Below are 16,908 nucleotides of genomic sequence, written 5' to 3' on the forward strand. Positions count from 1 at the left end.
GTCGGCGTGCGGCGGGAGGGAGCCCCGCCCCCTGCCGCGCTCCTCCGTCGCGGCCGCCTTCGCCGCCGTCGGCGATGAGCGCTCCGGGGTCCGCGTGCTCCGTGCGCGAGCCGGTAGCGGCCCCGCCGCCCGCGCCGTCCCTGCTCCGCCACGTGCAGCTGGAGAACCTGGCGGCGGGGCTCAGCGGCGGCGTCCTCTCCACCCTCGTGCTGCACCCCCTGGACCTCGTTAAGATCCGCTTCGCAGGTGAGGCCCGGCTGGGCTGCGCGGGCTGCGGGTCCCGCACTGCCGCAGGCGGGGTCAGGCAGGGACAGCCCGCGAGCCCGGCTCTCCCCGGGCACGCACCGCGCTTTGTGCCACGAACGCGTACATCTCGCCAGGCTCGCCGGTTCCAAGCCAGCGATCCACCGGCTTGTTTCTGAGCGGTTGTACAGCCGATGAGCCCGTACGCCTCTGCCCAGACCGTGTGCGGCGGCATGAGGGGCCGGCGCTGGCAGTTAGCCCCACGGCTTGAGTAAACAGGCCGTAAGGCGAAGGGATGTTCTGTGGTTCTCTGCCCCCTTCCCCCCGCCCCACGTCCAAAAATTAATTTTCTTGTCATTTCTAGGAACTGTAAAATATGTGCTGTGGTGCTTCAGAGCCTGTTTTCAGGCAGACCTGGCTAGGCTTCTCCCTCTCTTTCATGACCATCGGTGCCATAGGACACAGCAAGATTGGCTCTTTTTAACTGGCAGATGGTTTCAAGCCAACGTTCAAAGTTCACCTTTATGCCAACGGCTCTCAGTGTTCGAAGCATAACAATAGTGTGATAATAATCTTAGATGTTAACAGTAGAGGTATTGTTTTACAGAAAACTCCCAAGTGCTTTGGTGTTCTGCAGAGAAACGTGTCAGCTTCTCCCTAGTGATTTTACTGTTAACATGAGAAACGTGGTGCCCTTTTGTCATGTTTTCTTTTATAGAGGTTAAAACATTTTGCTGTATCTTTGGATCGTTATTTTAAGTAAATCCATGGTTGCTTTAGATCTCAAAAATAATGAGCTATCACAGAGAAGTTTTAGAAAATGTAGAAGCATTATATTTCCAAACAGGCTTTTTGCAAAATTTGAGTTGAACACTTACCTTGCATACTCTACTGTGAGTACGTCCTGGGCCCGTGTTATGAAGAGTGTAGCCAGCAGCTTTCTCTCTGTCGCACACCTGTAAGACTGTGTCTGAAGTACTGTGTCTGGTTTGGGGCTCACCAGCACATGGAAGGCATTGACTGGCATGATTCCAGTGAAGGCCATCAGGCGGCAGGACACATGACAGGAGGATAGGCTGATGGATCAGGATCGGTTCATCCTCATGAAGAGAAGGCTGAGGGGAAACATTATTGTGGCATGTGACTGTGTGATTGGGGGACACAGGTGAAGCCAGATTCTTCTTGGAGGGTAGGGCAAGAAGGAACAGGCATTAGTGGGTACCTGGGAAATTCCAGTTACTTTAGGAAAGAGGATTTTTACTGTGAGAGTGGTCTAGTTCTGGTAGAGGTTACCCAGAGAAACTGTAATTTCTTCAGTCCTGGAAACATTCAGGAACCAACTGGACATACAACTAGCAACCTGATCTATTGACATCTGTGTTGAGCAGGGGAGTGGATTAGGTGACCTCTGGAGGTCTGTTGCTCATTTGGTTTGAAAATAATAATTCTTGTGTTTTGTCTTCAAACCAGGAAGTAAGAGCTGATGCCAGAATATAAAGTAAAAGTAAGTAAAAAAAAAAGGAAGTAAAAAGCTGATAGCAACATTGTGAAGGTTCTAGTAGCATCATTGACAGACAGACTTTAATTCACATCTCTGATTTCCCATGTTGTTTAATGTGTTTATATATCTGACCTAATGGCAACATGGTTAAAAAAAAAAGCCAAAGATCGTTGGGAAGGGTCTAGCAGGGCTCATTCAGGAGGGAGAAAGGAGGCATTTGTCTTTTAATTTTGGGTGATTGTCAGGGTGCTGAGGCCTTGTCACACTGTGCTCAGAAAAAAACATTTTGTCTTTAGTCCTGAAGTCTGTTGCAACATACAGGACTGTACACCAGGTTTAAAGGAGAATTAATAGTAAATGTGGCACTGAACAGAAAACAGAAATTCACGATTACAAGGATTAATCTTGTTTGGGACACAAAAACTGTCCTGAGTGTGAAACTTTGAGATTAATTTTCAGTAAAACTGCAATCTATCCTTATATCTTTAAAGAACGAAAGCTGCTGTTATGTTGGCATCATAGTCATTTAGGTCAGACAAGAGCTGTGGAGTTCACTGCTTCCTCAGGTAAGGTCTGTATAGGCCGGATTGGTCAGTCTTGTGTGCTGGAGTTTTGAGTAGCTCCAAAGATACCTCTTCAGGCAACTTGTTTCAGTATTTGATTATTCTCATGGAGAAAATGTTCTGATTGGAATTCCCTCTGGTCCAGCTTGTCATCTCCCCATGTGCCATATCACACGTCATCAGTAATCAACTTACTCTTTTGCTGCTACAGTAGGAGCAGTAGCAGTTAACACTCTTAAATTGTGTGAACATCTCTGTTCTGAGTTCTAAAAGAAATCTGACAAACAAGAATTTGCCTGGTTTTATCTTTTTGACAGTGATATTTTCTGAATGTTCGGATAACCAGCTGTTTGGTTATTGGGTGGGAGAATGTATTGGTTTGGTGTTTTTCCGCAAATCCATCCAATGAGAATAGAAGGAGAACACAGGAAGTTTTGCTGGAAATAATCTTTGAGTGTTCTGGTTGTCCTGGGTTCAGCAGTAGCAGTCATGTTTCTCCTTCGTGGTAGCTGGTGCAGTGCTGTGTTTTGACTTCCAGTGTCGGTGATACCGATGTTTTCGATTGCTCTCAGCCCGGCACCACTGACTGGGAGTGAGTGAACAAGCGGTCTGGCTAGGGTTTAAACCACGACACTGGTAAAATCTGACTTCGGAATCAGTAAGGCATGACGCATTGAAAATGCTCAGAAAACATTTTAAAGGGGAAGAATGAATTCAAAAAGTGTTATTTGGGGCTTGTCTAAAGTCCTTATAGAAATGTGTTGTCAAAGATCCCCCACGTACCACTTGAAGTGTGATGTAAAATTGCTGGAGTGCTAAAAAGAAGAGACAAACAACTTCAATGCTGCTGCTCACCAAAAGTGCATAGCAGTGCATTTATTTAGCATTATCAGACTAATAGGAAATTTCCTTTCCTTTTGCAGGGCTTAAAAGGTCTTCTTCATCTTTGTGTTTCTTTTTGCTTGCTTTTTTTTTTTTTTTTTTTACCTTAAGTGTAGACTTACAAAGTTGTAAACCTCAACTCTTGCACATTTTTAAAAGGATAATTTTAAAATACAGCTGATCAGTTAGATTTCATGTTCATCTGCAGCTTGCTTTGTAGTCTTTGTACTGTGGAACCTTTTACACAGCTGAGCTTCAGACTTCCTGAAATGTTTTTTTTTTAATGTAATTGCTTTCTTTCATAGTGAACGATGGATTGGAGCTGAGGCCAAAATACAATGGGATTCTGCACTGTATGACCACTGTCTGGAAGCATGAAGGACTACGAGGCTTATATCAAGGGGTAACACCAAACATGTTGGGAGCAGGGGCTTCCTGGGGACTTTACTTTTTCTTGTAAGTAGAACTGTAAAATGTGTCATTTCCTGTGCAGTTTGTAATGTTCAGATATACACTGCATCTTCTTTGGGGGATGTAAAAATGTGCTACGTGGCTTATAAACTTGTAATTCTTTTTGTAAGTCCATGTCTTTTACCCTTAATTATGTCTTGCTGGTTTAGAATTTAAGTAATTTGAGTCAGAGACCTGATTTTGACTTACTTTGACTTACTTTGTCAAGTACAGTGCATTCCCTTTATGCTGTGAAAATGCTAAGGAACTTGAGAGATGGTGATGTCAGTCATGAAGAATCCTCTAAAAGTGCCAGTACACTGTGCTTAAAACCTCACAAAAAATAAAAGCCTAACCTGACATGTTAAGAATTGGAGAACATGATCGGGCTAAATGTTTAACTAATTTTTAATATTTTTAGAGATAGTTGGGTCTCTCATTGTTTCTGTGAATTGTTGGGCTTTGCTTATAAACCCATTTGTTAATACTCATTTTTCTCTGTTTTATTAGCTGTGCAACTGTGATGTGATTTACTGCTGACCTTTATTAATTGGAATACTTTAGGGAACAATTAGTTGGTATGCTTATAAAACCTTGTCAGTAGTTACTGTTTATTTCGGTCCTCAAGCTTTGCTGTATGCTCCTACTGTGGTTGAGCTCCTGTTAACAATATTTCAATCCACAAAGAGTGGAAACTGGATCAAGAGAAGAAAGCTCAGTGTATTTCTAAGTTAGAAGACAGATACCTGTCACTGTTGCTCTCAATAAAAAGGAGGCTATCTAATTGGGTTTTTTTAGAAGTCTTGAGATCCAACAGATACTTCAATATGTGTCCCACTGATACTAAAAGTAGTAATACTTTATCAATTTAGGTTATGTATTATCATAGTTCACTTTAAAAAGCTGACTGCTCAGAGATCAATTGATCAACTAAACAAATACCATTTACTTACATATTTGTTTTCAAAGGCTGTGTACCATCTAATGTTTTCCATTATCTTAAGTGAGATGTTTTGCTGTTTGTAGGTTAAGTGATGTAAATTTGTTTTCACTATTACTAAAATATATTTTACATTTCCCAGTTACAATGCCATCAAAGCTTACAAGAAGGAAGGGAAGCTGGAAAGTCTTAGTGCAACTGAACACCTAGTGTCAGCTGCAGAGGCTGGTGAGTTTAAATGCAGAGAAGACTAGTGTTTGCTTCTAGCTCCCTGCCTTTGTGTGTCAGTGCTGCTTTTTATTACAGGTGGCAAATGTAAAGTGTTCAAGTCCAAATGCAGTCAGCTATTGTCTGTAAATAAATTAATGATGTCTAAGATGAATAGATGGATCACTGTGGTCTCTTCAGTTTTGCTTAGAAGCAGCAGTTGTCAAAATCCTTTTTGACCTTGTTTTCATTGTATATAAGTGTTTTCCATACTTAATAATATATTGAATCCCAAAATATAACTGTAGCTGCTATTGGCGTGTTAACTCATTAAATGTTTAACACTTAGACCTGGAAAAGAGAAGGCCAATTGAAGTTAATAGAATAACTGAATTGCTCTTTACCTGTGGTCCAAGTTTCCTTAGAAACTAAACATCTAAAATAAAAATACAACTTACATCTGCAAGACTTTTAATATGTTCTTGTCCATGCTACTGTGTTGTATTTAATCTAGGCAATTATGAAGACTTTATTAGGGTGTTATGTTGAAATATAAGGCATGCTGTTTAATGTAAAAAACAGTAATTTACAGCTGTATTTTCAATAACCTGTAAAGCTGTAGCAGGTTGCCTGTATAAACCTACCAGTATGATTAAGCAAATTTCTCATGACTGAAGTGTCCATTAAATTTTGAACCATTGTATACCTGAAGAATAACCTGAATAATCAGGAGTACATTACGAAGTTACTTAGGTTTCTATCTACTACAGTCTCACTACTGAAACAGTGAGGCAAAAAAGGGAATGTGCTAGGAATATGCAAAAAGCTGTATGCTCTGCAGGAGGAGTAGGTTGGGCTTGATTGTGAGCTTTGAAGGCAGAGAGAGGGAACAATGGTGGGCATAAATGTCATCTTTTTTAAGTAGTGCGAGTACTCTTGTAAGATAAGTAACTTTGTCATTGTAGAAGCCTGTGTTATATTGCACTGAACAAACTTGGACAAGCTTTGGAGTTAGCATACCAACCACTCTAACTTCTGTCCTCAGGAGCCATGACTCTCTGCATTACCAACCCAATATGGGTAACAAAGACACGACTTGTGCTACAATATAATGCTGGTGTCGACCCATCAAAACGACAATACAGAGGAATGTTTGATGCTCTTATAAAGATATACAAGGTGGAAGGCGTACGTGGCTTATACAAGGTAATACAGTTTAAGAAAAATTCCAGGATTGGCTGGCACAAGTCAGTAGTGTGGTGAGACTTGTAAATACTCATCTACAGAAAAAATGCAAGTCATTTCTGTATTAGCTCACTTTTATTCTGTGAGTCTTCTTTCCCACTGAAGAGCTGCAGCAAAAAGGCTTAAACAGAAGAAAAGCTATTATACTGTTGAAATGTAGGAAATCACTGAAGAATAGAGTATAAGGTTTATGACTAAGCCATCTTCTATTGGATGATAATGCTAAAATGAGAGTAAACCACAAGCTGCTTTTTAATTTTTTTGAGCCTTCCGGTAATTATTATTAGGATAAGGAGGGCAGCAGTAGCGTAATATGTCTTGTTGCTAGTGCTTTTTTCCATTTCATCCCTTATCTCTGGCTTTCTGACATCTTGTGGAACATAACATATGACTAAAGCAGTTGCTAATTTTTAATTCCACAATGGATGGTTTCACAACTGCACATTTGCCCTCTAGTTATTGAGGTCTGTAATCTGTCATCCCTAGATCCATAAAATTTTCAGACTTCTAAATATGGTCTGTGTATGTGGGGGGGGGTTATTCCCTTTAATTTAGAGAAACAGATGGCAACTGGATTTGGACTTTTTGCCTCCTCTTTCCTTCAGGCCATGACATCAAGACATTAGAAGGTGTGAAGAAACCTGTTTTAGTCCAATCAGGCTCTCTTGCAAGTAATGTTATAGAACAAGAACACTATCTCTTGGGAATTGTCCTCATTACTGAATATTAGCTTATTTTATTTGCAGTAAAAATTAGAATCATTCCTATGCTGAAAGACTACTATGCCACATACTAGGGAATGCCAAATTCTGACACCAGAAGCAAGGCACCTCGCTTATTCCTAAATTGAAATTGTCAGGATTTCTGATTTGCCTGGCTGGGTTTCTGCTCTGTTCCCTGTTGATAAATGTGTTTTTCTTGCATCTGTTAGGCTTTAAGATGTCCTTCCATTGAGTTACTTTTCAGATTATTCATGCATGTAGTATGTGTTGCCTTTGGCACTAGACCCTTCTTTGTAGTGTAGATCTGTAAGTGAGGAATTAAAGCACATACTTCCTTTGAAAGAGCAAATTACTTGCTTAAATCTGCAGAGCAGGTGACCTACATAGGTCCTGAGTGACCTATGTATCTGTGCACACTGTGCAACTTTGACTTGACATCAGGATTTTCTCAACCTTGTCTATGCTAGGGAAATTGGTACCTCTTTGGGTGACTCTTTGACTTGCACATGCCTTAGACTTCCTCCATTTTCTGGTTTTGGGGGAGTTTTTATTTTTTCTCTTTCTTGCTTTATTTGAAATATGACAGCTGAAGTTTTGTTAATTTCTGTAAATTGCAGCAGCTGTAGTCCACATGAATGTCTTCTTTTTCCTCATAATCTTAATTTCAGGTAGAGTTCCTTATAGCAAATAAGGAAATCTCAGAGAACACCACCACAAGTTGGAAATAAAATCTGAAAGTAGTTTCTTCTGCTGAATTTGAGATTAGAATGGTATTTCTTTCCAAACATCTCCATATCTTGCTCTCTGTTGTACAAGGTGCTGTTACTGGTCTGAGAAATTCCTTTAAGTCCTTTGGGGCACAAGACTTTTAATGTCAGGATGCACTGATTTTTCTAGCAGGGATCAAAGCTGTCTGTATTAGCTCTGTGGGTATTATTCATTCATTAAACTATAGTTCATCTAAAGCTGTGTTCCTCAATAACTTGTTTGTGAACTTGGCCTGGTTTTGAAAAGGCAGGAGCCTTTCCTTCACCGATTATCCCAGTAATCTAGTCAGTGATCTTCCCCACCATCATTAGCCTTTGTCCTTTGGTCTTCATCCCCTAGATGACTGGGGACAGAGCTGCTCTGCTGCATACCAGGCTAAGAAAAAAACAGCTTGGGTTATGAAATTTGAACACACCTATAGATCTCTTGGAGATCTGATCTCTAAAAATCACTTTGCCATGAAGTTAAATGTCATCTGCATTGAGTGCTGTATGGTTCTTTTCAAGTGTAAGGCAGGAGAGACCAAATGTAAAATAATCTTAAGATTGTAGGAAATGGCACTTTAAGAAAAAACATAAAAATTTCTGAACTGTTGAAAAACTGTTAGATGCCTAGTCTGGAGTGACTGACTACTAAAACATCAGTCAAGAATGCAGCTAACATTCTTCCTGCCCTCCATGTTTCTGTATTTGTATTTTAAGTTTCAGCGAAGATGTAGAAGCAGCAATTAGGAATACAGCTACTGTAAAATAAACAGGAAATGCAGAAAAATATGGAGATTAAAAAATCAATACTGCAAGTAACAATACAGTATGCTAACAACAACAGAATCCTAGCATTAATGCGTGCTTGTTACCAAATGAAATTGGATGCTTTTGTACTGTCATTTCACCTTTGGTAGGCAAGATCCAGTACTCTGACAATAAAGTATTTTTTCCAGTCCATGATTACCTAAGGCACTTAGCTCTATTTATTTTGCTTATGCTATTTTTCTTCTTCTTGCAAATGTGTAGCTTGTAAGCTAAGTGACTTTCTATGTGTACTTGTATCCAGCAAAATCCACTGAGATTTGGCCATCTTGATTTTAACTTTACTTCCAGATTCTACAGATAGATAGAAGCACAAGTGACTTTCACATAAAAGATGGTAGAATTTTGCACCATGAAGGAATTGAGATACATATGGAGATAATGACGTAATTCCAGTGTCTCTCTGCACAAGTTGTCAGAGCAGGCCATTCTGATACCACTGGTCTTTAGTATTGTCTTCATTTGGGTTCTCAGCATGCCAAACAGATTACAAAGACAATCTGCTGCATTCTGTCAACACATATAGCAGAGGCTGCTCTGGTGTGAGCACTCTCCAACCATTCAGGCAGCAATGTGGGTACCACATGGCCAAATGAAGCTTGTTCTCTACTTTACCAAGCATAGGCTTTCCAGTGTGTACATATGCCTATGTTCCTTTTCCTTGTGAATGGCAACCTTAGAAACACTAACCATAGGACATTTCTCTCTTGTCCTGAATCTTCTACGCTTAGAGCTGTTCAAGCTACCTTTAAAACACAGGTTTTTTTCCCCACTGTCTACTGTTCAGAACTATATGCTTTACCATCTAAATTTCTAATTATAAAATTAATTCTGTCTATTGTTTTAATCCTCCAAAAGAGAATTCAAGCAGGACTTCTTTGAGCAACCACTGATCCTATCAAGCCCTCATGGCAAAAATCTTCTGAAGATATGTTTTGAATATTAAAGCAAAAAAATAACAAGTACATAAAGGTAAATTATTTTAAAATTTACCTTTACAGTCATATTTCAAATGAAAAGTAAACATAAAATTCTGTCAATTTTTGTGGCAATTAAGGTTTTTGTGTAAAATTGTAAGAATGAGAAAGCAGAATAGGAGGATATTTCTAAAACTTCCTAAGCCAACATATTTCATTTACTGTGAGGAAAGCAGTTTTGCTTTGAAACATTTTTCCATAAGAACACATTTTTTTTTTTACATGTGTTTTTTAATATTGGCCCAACATTAAAAGTCCTTCAGTCTCTGAAAGCTTTCCCCATCAGCACAAGACTTAGAGTGTGCTGGTACTCATTTAGCAAGTATCATCAGTAGATGCTTGAGGACTCTTGGGTGCAAATTATCCAGATCTGCTGGCTTAAATTTAAAGAGTTTAGCGCTCTTAAATGTTTTTTAACATTCTTTTGTTGTTGGGGAGAATATTACCTCATTCTCCTGTGATATAAATACATCATTCTAATTCTTTCCAAGTAAAGAGCAGTTACTTTGTCTTTGAACGGTTTTGTTGTCTATTCACAGGCAAAAGTTTGTGAAGATTTTCCTTGCTATTATGTAAATTTCATACTGGTCCTTGTTCTGCTGACCAAAATAATTTTTTCTTTGATACTTCTGATAATTTTGGGGTGGGTTTTTTTGTTCCTCCTCTTCTGTTTTTATGTTACTGGTTAATTTTTTAATCCAGGATTTCTGAAAAACAAAGTTGTCCTTTTCCCTCTGTTGTGGCCCTTTGTCTTCAGACTTCACAGAAATTCTATGATTATGCTCACAGTTGACAAAACGTAACTGTTTGGTTTAATTCCATTTGTTCTCGTTTGGGGAAGTAGGTTTTTTTTTTCCAACAACTTTAGCCAGCCCTTAATGCATTTCATCCTTTCATGGTCACTGATTATTAATTCACTGTCATTGTTTTCTACTGTGAGAAGAAAATCCCTTCCTGAATGTGTATAACATTGGAAACTTAAAGAGAGCTAATTTCTGAAGTGGCAGAAGGTCTGTGCAATTTTTATGCCTGCTGTGGTTTTAGGATTTGGGTTTTTTTTCCTGTAAGTTAGGAGTTTATGGAATAATATATCATTTTGTCCTGTTGCACTGTTCCAGTGGACTTCTACCAGGATCCCTTCTCTTTTTCTTCTCCTTTTCTAGGTTTTTAGTAGTATATTGATAAATCTTTATTCAACATGCTGGGCTTCCTGTTTAGTCTAATACAGAGTTTTGTTTCTGAACACATCTTTTAATTCCTCTGTTGTATCTGAATGGATCATGGCAAATAAGATAAAACTATTCAATGCCAGTATTTAGGGGAAAATTCTGTTTCTTTGAGTCCTTTTACCCACATTTTGATCACTTACTCCATTGTAATCATCCCTTTGCAACAGTTTTCAGGAAGCTTTTGGCTCCCTTAAGTCATTTCTAGCCAAGATAATTAATTCCCCATTTATTTGTATTTTTCCAGTGTAAGTGACCAACTCTTCAAAAAAAGAATTAGTACTTGTCAGAACTCATGCAGCTGTCTTACTCATTTCAACTGAGCTAATCCTTCTCCAAAAGAAACCTTCTGTTTCTTGTAGAGGCGCTTCAGAAAATACCTGCTTTTACCCTTCATTTCAACTTTTTTGAAAGAAAAGATTTCTGAATACTTTCGTATTATACTCTTACTGTCCATTACTGCCTGTTACAAATGGGGAACATTTCACAGACCGCTTTGCAAAACCCTGCTGGGATGTTTTGGGATGTACTCTGAGCAGGGTGAGGAATGCACTCAAACTGATCTGAATCTTAGATTTGTTTCTTTAATGTAAGTCATCCATAAGTCCTTGTGTGCCCTTGAACTTTTCGCTTTGTCTGTGTGTGCAAGACATTGAGGTGCTGGAGCAGCTGAGGGAACTGAGGTCATTTAGCATTGGAGGAAAGGAGGCTCTGGGGACCTTCTCGATTTCTACAGCTACCTGACAGGAGGTTGTAGTGAAGTGGGTGTCAGCCTCTTCTCCCAAGTAACAAGAGGAGATGGCCTCAAGTTGCACCAGGGGATGTTTAGATTAGGTATTAGGAAAAATTTCTTCACCAAAAAGGTTGTCAAGCATTTGAACAGGCTGTGCAGGGAAGAAGGTTAAGTGACCATCCCTCAACATATTTAAAAGGCGTGTACATCAAGGGCCTAGGGACATGGTTTGGTGGTAGACTTGGCAGCATTATGTTTACAGTTGGACTCAATGATGTTAAAGGTCTCTTTCAACCCAAATGATTCTATACATACACACATTTTTAGTATGGAAATGTTTGTGTATCATGCACGTTTGTATACACACACACATGTGCATATCTGTCTCCAGGACTTGACCAAGAATTCTTTTGTACCTCCACTGCTGATGGCCCTCCTCACTCGGATGCCAGCTTCCATCATTGCCTTAACAGTCTTGGGTGGGAACTGAACAGCTCAGTGTCAGTCCTGGAAAGGGGCAGGCACTGAGCAGCGCATTTGCAAGACTGCAGCTTGATTAATATTCTTAGAATCCTGATCCATGTTGCCATCTTTTTAAAACCTGTGCTTGTGTTCTATGAGAAGGAGTCCCTTAGCCACTTGTTTTAGCTTACTCATTAGGTGTTTTTAGCTTGTATGTCATTTGGAGAAAAGTACATTTATTACACTTGTGTCTGATGTCTGCCTTTAAGAATATCAACACAGAATCAGCTCTGAGTCATGCTGCACAATGATGAGTTGTGCAGTCACAATTTGTAAAATAATGGAGGACATACTTACGTGTGTAAACTGAGCTTTGTCAAGTTGTATAGTTCTTGGGAATTGCTGTTTAGCCTTGTTTTATTCCTTTTTCTAGGGATTTGTGCCTGGTCTGTTTGGAACTTCACATGGAGCACTTCAGTTCATGGCATATGAGGATTTGAAACTGAGATACAACAAGTACAGAAACAGAGTGTCAGACACAAAATTGGTACAGTTCTTGAGAATGTGTTGTGGCATGTGAATAAGCATAAATTTATTCCATTTCTCGAGGTTGTAGTGCAGCCAACTGTACAAAGTATTGCTGCTTTAACTGGAATGTAGAACACAGAAGGAAATAATACTTTTTCACCTTTTGGGATCAAGGAACTGATTAGTGCTCTTTTCCTATAGGGACGCCAACTTCTTATTTTGGCAAGTGTTCTGAGAATTGTAGAGAGAGGAATGGGATTTTTTGTCTTACTTTGTGAAACCATAGATGGTGGTCTTAAATGCTTAGAAAACTGGTCAGGTGCAAGTTGGGCAAAAGTAGTTGGGGGAAAATGTAGAGTATTGTTTAGTTCAAAATTTAAAAATCTAAGTAGATTTGGGGAAATTCAGTAATTTAAACCATACTTAAAGTAAGCGTGGTAATTTTTATTGCTTTTAGAACACTGTGGAGTACATAATGATGGCAGCTGTATCCAAAATTTTTGCTGTGTCAGCAACATATCCCTATCAGGTTGTGCGAGCTCGTCTTCAAGATCAACATAATACGTATTCTGGTGTGTTTGACGTGATCCGCAGGACATGGAGGTAGGCATGCAGAATTAAAAGCTTATGACTTAGAAAGTGAGTCTTACAGGATCAGAGCTATGTTTACTGGTTTCCATGCCAACTTGCAGAATCAGTGCAGTTCTGAGCAAACAAAATATTAGCTGTACAAAGCCATTTTGTGCAAGTTGCCACTAACAGCAATAATCTAAGGACAAGGGAGGAGATAGGAGAGGGTCAGTGGTAGGCTTCTGTTGTTTATTCTGTCTCCCTTCTCTCTTCCTCACCAAATTTCACTTACAAGTTAAAAGATAACATTGAGTTGGCTGTGTTGGGGCTCTTAAACAGTATGACAGCAGTGTTGTACTGTTGGGAGTTGTGGGTAATCCAGATTCCTGGCAGGAGGAAATGAAAACTAGCCACAGCTGTTTTATATGGATGTCCCTGGGTTACTGTGGGGCCTGACTGCATTTGTAGTCTAGTCCTAGCTTCTGGTAGGACCTTTAGAGAACCCCTACCTCACATCTGTGTATATCTTCTCATAAACCTTCTTCCCTCATCTCCACAGGGCATGTGAGAGTTTTCACACAGAGCTCTGTAGTTACTAAGGTTGGCCATCTGTGCAGTATGCAGCCAGTGATGGGTTAAGATTTTATATATTATGGCTCTGTAAACAGTATAGGAAGAAATTACTCTGAAATTGTTACTCTTACCTGAAGTAGTTCTCTCGGAGTGCAAGTAAAAAATTCCAGGCTTTGTTTTATGTCTGATTTCAATTAAATACATTAATTAAAACTAAATGTTTTTCTTTGTCTTTAAAGGAAAGAAGGAATTCATGGATTTTACAAAGGAATTATCCCCAATGTGATCAGAGTGACTCCTGCCTGCTGCATTACCTTTGTTGTTTATGAAAATGTGTCTGGTTTTTTACTTGGTTTTAGGAAAGAAAGTAGTTAAAGGTAGGAGCTTGTGTTCATAAGGAATCTATCCTTTATTTTTTGTATTTATGGTCTGGGAGAGATTTAGTTCAGCAGACATCTTTGACACCATGAATTGATCTAGTATTTTGAGGAAAGAACATGGAGATAGTAAAACCCTGCCAACATCTCTTCTGCTGAATGTTCTTGTATTGCTGCTGCCTTCTCTGAATCAGCTCTGCCTGCTTGAAACAGATGTCTCTGCAACTGTGAAATAATAGCACTGTGACTGGGTGAAGGCAACTGTGCAGCAATTCAGTTCATCCTGGCCTGCCTGGAATAATAGACTGATGTGTTTTGACAGGTCTTAACTGTTGGTCAGATTCCGCTCCTACAGAGGTGGATAACTTCATATAAAAGCAACTCTGGGGTCTGGCAGAACTTTCTTAAATCTTTATCTGAGTTTCATGAAGAAACAAGCAAGGTCTTCTGAATCCACCTCTGTGTTTTGTCAGATTTTAGGATGTAGAGTGCTCCAGATTCCATTGCTCATCCAACACAAAAAACACTGCCTTGGTGGGGTGCAGTTTGGAAACTCAGAATTGTTTTGTAAAACAGCTGTCCAATCTCGGGTTTGAATAACTGCCAGTCTGATGAAACCCAGTTCTGGTCTCATACCAGACAGACTTGCATTGTGGTTTTTGGCTTGCTTTTAGCACCAGACCAAAGTATATGTTGTGTGCATCGCTGGCCACTTACTGAATTCATTTTCTCTCTCGTCCCTGCCTGCCCTCTCTCTCAACCCCACCCTGTGACATTCTGTCTGTTACTGATACATCTGACCAAATATTAGTAAGTAAAGGTGTATTTGAATGTAGGTTTACGTTTCAAACAGTTTTGTTTTCTAGTAATCCCATAGTGATGCAGTTTTCAAACCAGTGTTGCAACAAACATGAACATGCTTATTTTCAATAATATTTTCTGGGAAAAGGAAATACTCTTAAGTGGTCAAAAAAATACTGTGCACAGGACTTAAAAAATGATCATTAATGTCTTCTGATTTAGTCTAAGGAAAAGGACTGTAAGTATATATTGATTGCTAATTTAACGATAAACTAAATTACAGTACATCTCAGTAAATTTGTATAATAATGATATTTATTGGTATGCCAATAATTGCTGTCAACGATATGAATTTTTTTGAGATTTGGGTTTGTTTTATTTTTTAGTTCTTCTTTAAGAAGATGCATTACTGGCCATTACTAACAACTGCCTCTGCTGTTAGTAGGAAGTTATTAAGAAGTATGTAGAAAGCATCACTTAACTAAGGAGGAAGTAAGTTAGCAAAAATCATTCCATGGGGTGGGGGAAATAATCAGTTTCATAAGGAGTGAAGGATACTATCTCGCAAAACACCTGAATACAGAGAAGTTCCCTGTTTAACAGAAAGCTGGCCTAAAGTAGAAACAAGCATTTTCATAAAAAAAGCAACTTATTAGGGATTTGGTTTCAGTTTTAAGTTAAAATCTTACAATTTTTTTTTTAATTAAGATCAATATTTTTAGTCTTAATTCAGCAATCCACTTGCTTGTTCCTCTTGATCCTATTGCCACATACCATATTTTGTGTATACTTACTAATAATTTATACTTTCTGTTCCACAATCCCATTCCCTCTACTGATACAGTTAATAATCTCATCTGAAAAGGGCATGTGGCCATTAAGGCTGGCTTTGGTTTCTTATTATGAAAGTTTCCATGTGTATTTAGCTGAGGATCAAATTTACTGGAAGTTTAGCATGAAAATTACTGTGTAGATCCCTAACAGCTACTAACTTCTTCTGCCTTTGGAGGGTTTTTACTTGGTTTTGTTTGTTTTCTAGTACCCAGAACGAATAACCAAGTTAACTCTGCCACTGAGAATCCAAGAAGTGTTGTGAAGACATATGAATAAAAGTTGTGCACTTACTAGCCTGAGTTAGTGTACTCGTGCTCCAGGATAAATGCAAAGACAGGCTACAAGCATGTACACAATCAGTTACTGTATGTTAACTGACATTCTCTAAATTCACACCATAGCTTAGGTCATAGTAACTTGTTTGTGTCCAGATACCTTAAAACCCATCCTCCAAGCCAATGAAAACAGTACAGTTCTGCAGATACAAAATACCAGCTGTATAATTTGCTAGTTTACAGCAGGATCACACATAAGCTTGCAGCTGGGAAAGCCCAAATGCTCTCCTAGCCACAGCTGTGTTCCTCTAGCATTCTTCACAAAAGCTGCAGACAAGAGCTACCAATTTGAGATGTATGGGGAAAATTTTATAACCTGCTCAGAAAAAAGCTGAGATTTAATTCTAAATAGTTGAAATAAATTAATTATCTCGGATTAAATGTTTCTTCCTTTTCATTTCTAGGAAGACTGTACATTTCTGCATGTTATACATGCTGTATCTTGTTGGGGTTTTTTTTATTTCGTTAATGTAAAGTTGATTTTGTAATGTAAACATGACTGTTGTTGTTTCCCTCAAGAATCTTTAAAATTAAAAAAAAAAAAAAAAACAAAAGCCAAATAGTTCATCACTCATTGCATTTGGAAGAAAACACTTAAAGCACCGAAGCTAGTGGTGTGCTGCCATGATGAATTGTCATTTGTCGAGGCTGGAGACGGCAGTCAAATAGCTGTGACATAATTCTTTCACTTTACCAATACACTTTTTGAAAGCCAAGGCATTTCAACCTGTCTTATTTCTGTATCCTCCAAACTATTTAATATGTCTAGCTTTTACTTAACACCAAAGTGATTGTACAAATCTGAAAGGCTAAATCTATGAGAATTATTTTACTGGAACAATTAAGTTTTGTAACTGTAAAGTTACAAAACCAATAATAAGACCAATAATAGATGCTTATACTGAAATTCAGTCTATTGACAAGCAAAAGAGGGAAGGAGAGCTTACATAGTCTATTTTTACTTAAGTCGTTCAGAACAAGGTATTTAACACCACATCATCTAGGTCACAGTTAAGTCACTGGGAGTTAGTTGAGAGACTTAAAAGAGTGTAACAGCAGAGCATCCTATTTTGTAGTCAGGTTTACCAGGAGTAGAGGTTACATATGTTTTCTGAAGGCTAAAGCCAAGATCTGGGTTTACTTTCATAGAACTTTCTATGAA

The 16,908-nt window shown here is 38.9% G+C and overlaps 1 protein-coding gene across 1 annotated transcript; it reads left to right on the forward strand.

Moving 5' to 3' along the window:
- SLC25A32 (solute carrier family 25 member 32) lies at positions 1 to 16,298 on the forward strand. The gene is made up of 7 exons (XM_062627256.1): positions 1 to 246; positions 3,495 to 3,645; positions 4,722 to 4,807; positions 5,832 to 5,992; positions 12,162 to 12,275; positions 12,714 to 12,859; positions 13,639 to 16,298. The coding sequence occupies exons 1-7, from the start codon at positions 75 to 77 to the stop codon at positions 13,772 to 13,774; spliced, it is 966 nt and encodes a 321-aa protein (XP_062483240.1). The 5' UTR covers positions 1 to 74; the 3' UTR covers positions 13,775 to 16,298.
- The last annotated feature ends 610 nt before the right edge of the window (positions 16,299 to 16,908 follow it).

The sequence above is a fragment of the Pezoporus occidentalis genome, unplaced genomic scaffold, assembly GCF_034315485.1.
Source record: "Pezoporus occidentalis ecotype Australia unplaced genomic scaffold, CSIRO_AGI_Poc_V1 ctg3, whole genome shotgun sequence".
NCBI classification, from domain to species: domain Eukaryota; kingdom Metazoa; phylum Chordata; class Aves; order Psittaciformes; family Psittacidae; genus Pezoporus; species Pezoporus occidentalis.

Excerpts from the sequence above, each read along its gene's own strand:
- SLC25A32 (XM_062627256.1), top strand. The coding sequence starts at position 75 with ATGAGCGCTCCGGGGTCCGCGTGCTCCGTGCGCGAGCCGGTAGCGGCC. Across the intron at positions 247-3,494 it reads CGTTAAGATCCGCTTCGCAG|TGAACGATGGATTGGAGCTG; the intron begins GTGAGGCCCGGC and ends TTTCTTTCATAG. Across the intron at positions 12,860-13,638 it reads GTGATCCGCAGGACATGGAG|GAAAGAAGGAATTCATGGAT; the intron begins GTAGGCATGCAG and ends TTGTCTTTAAAG.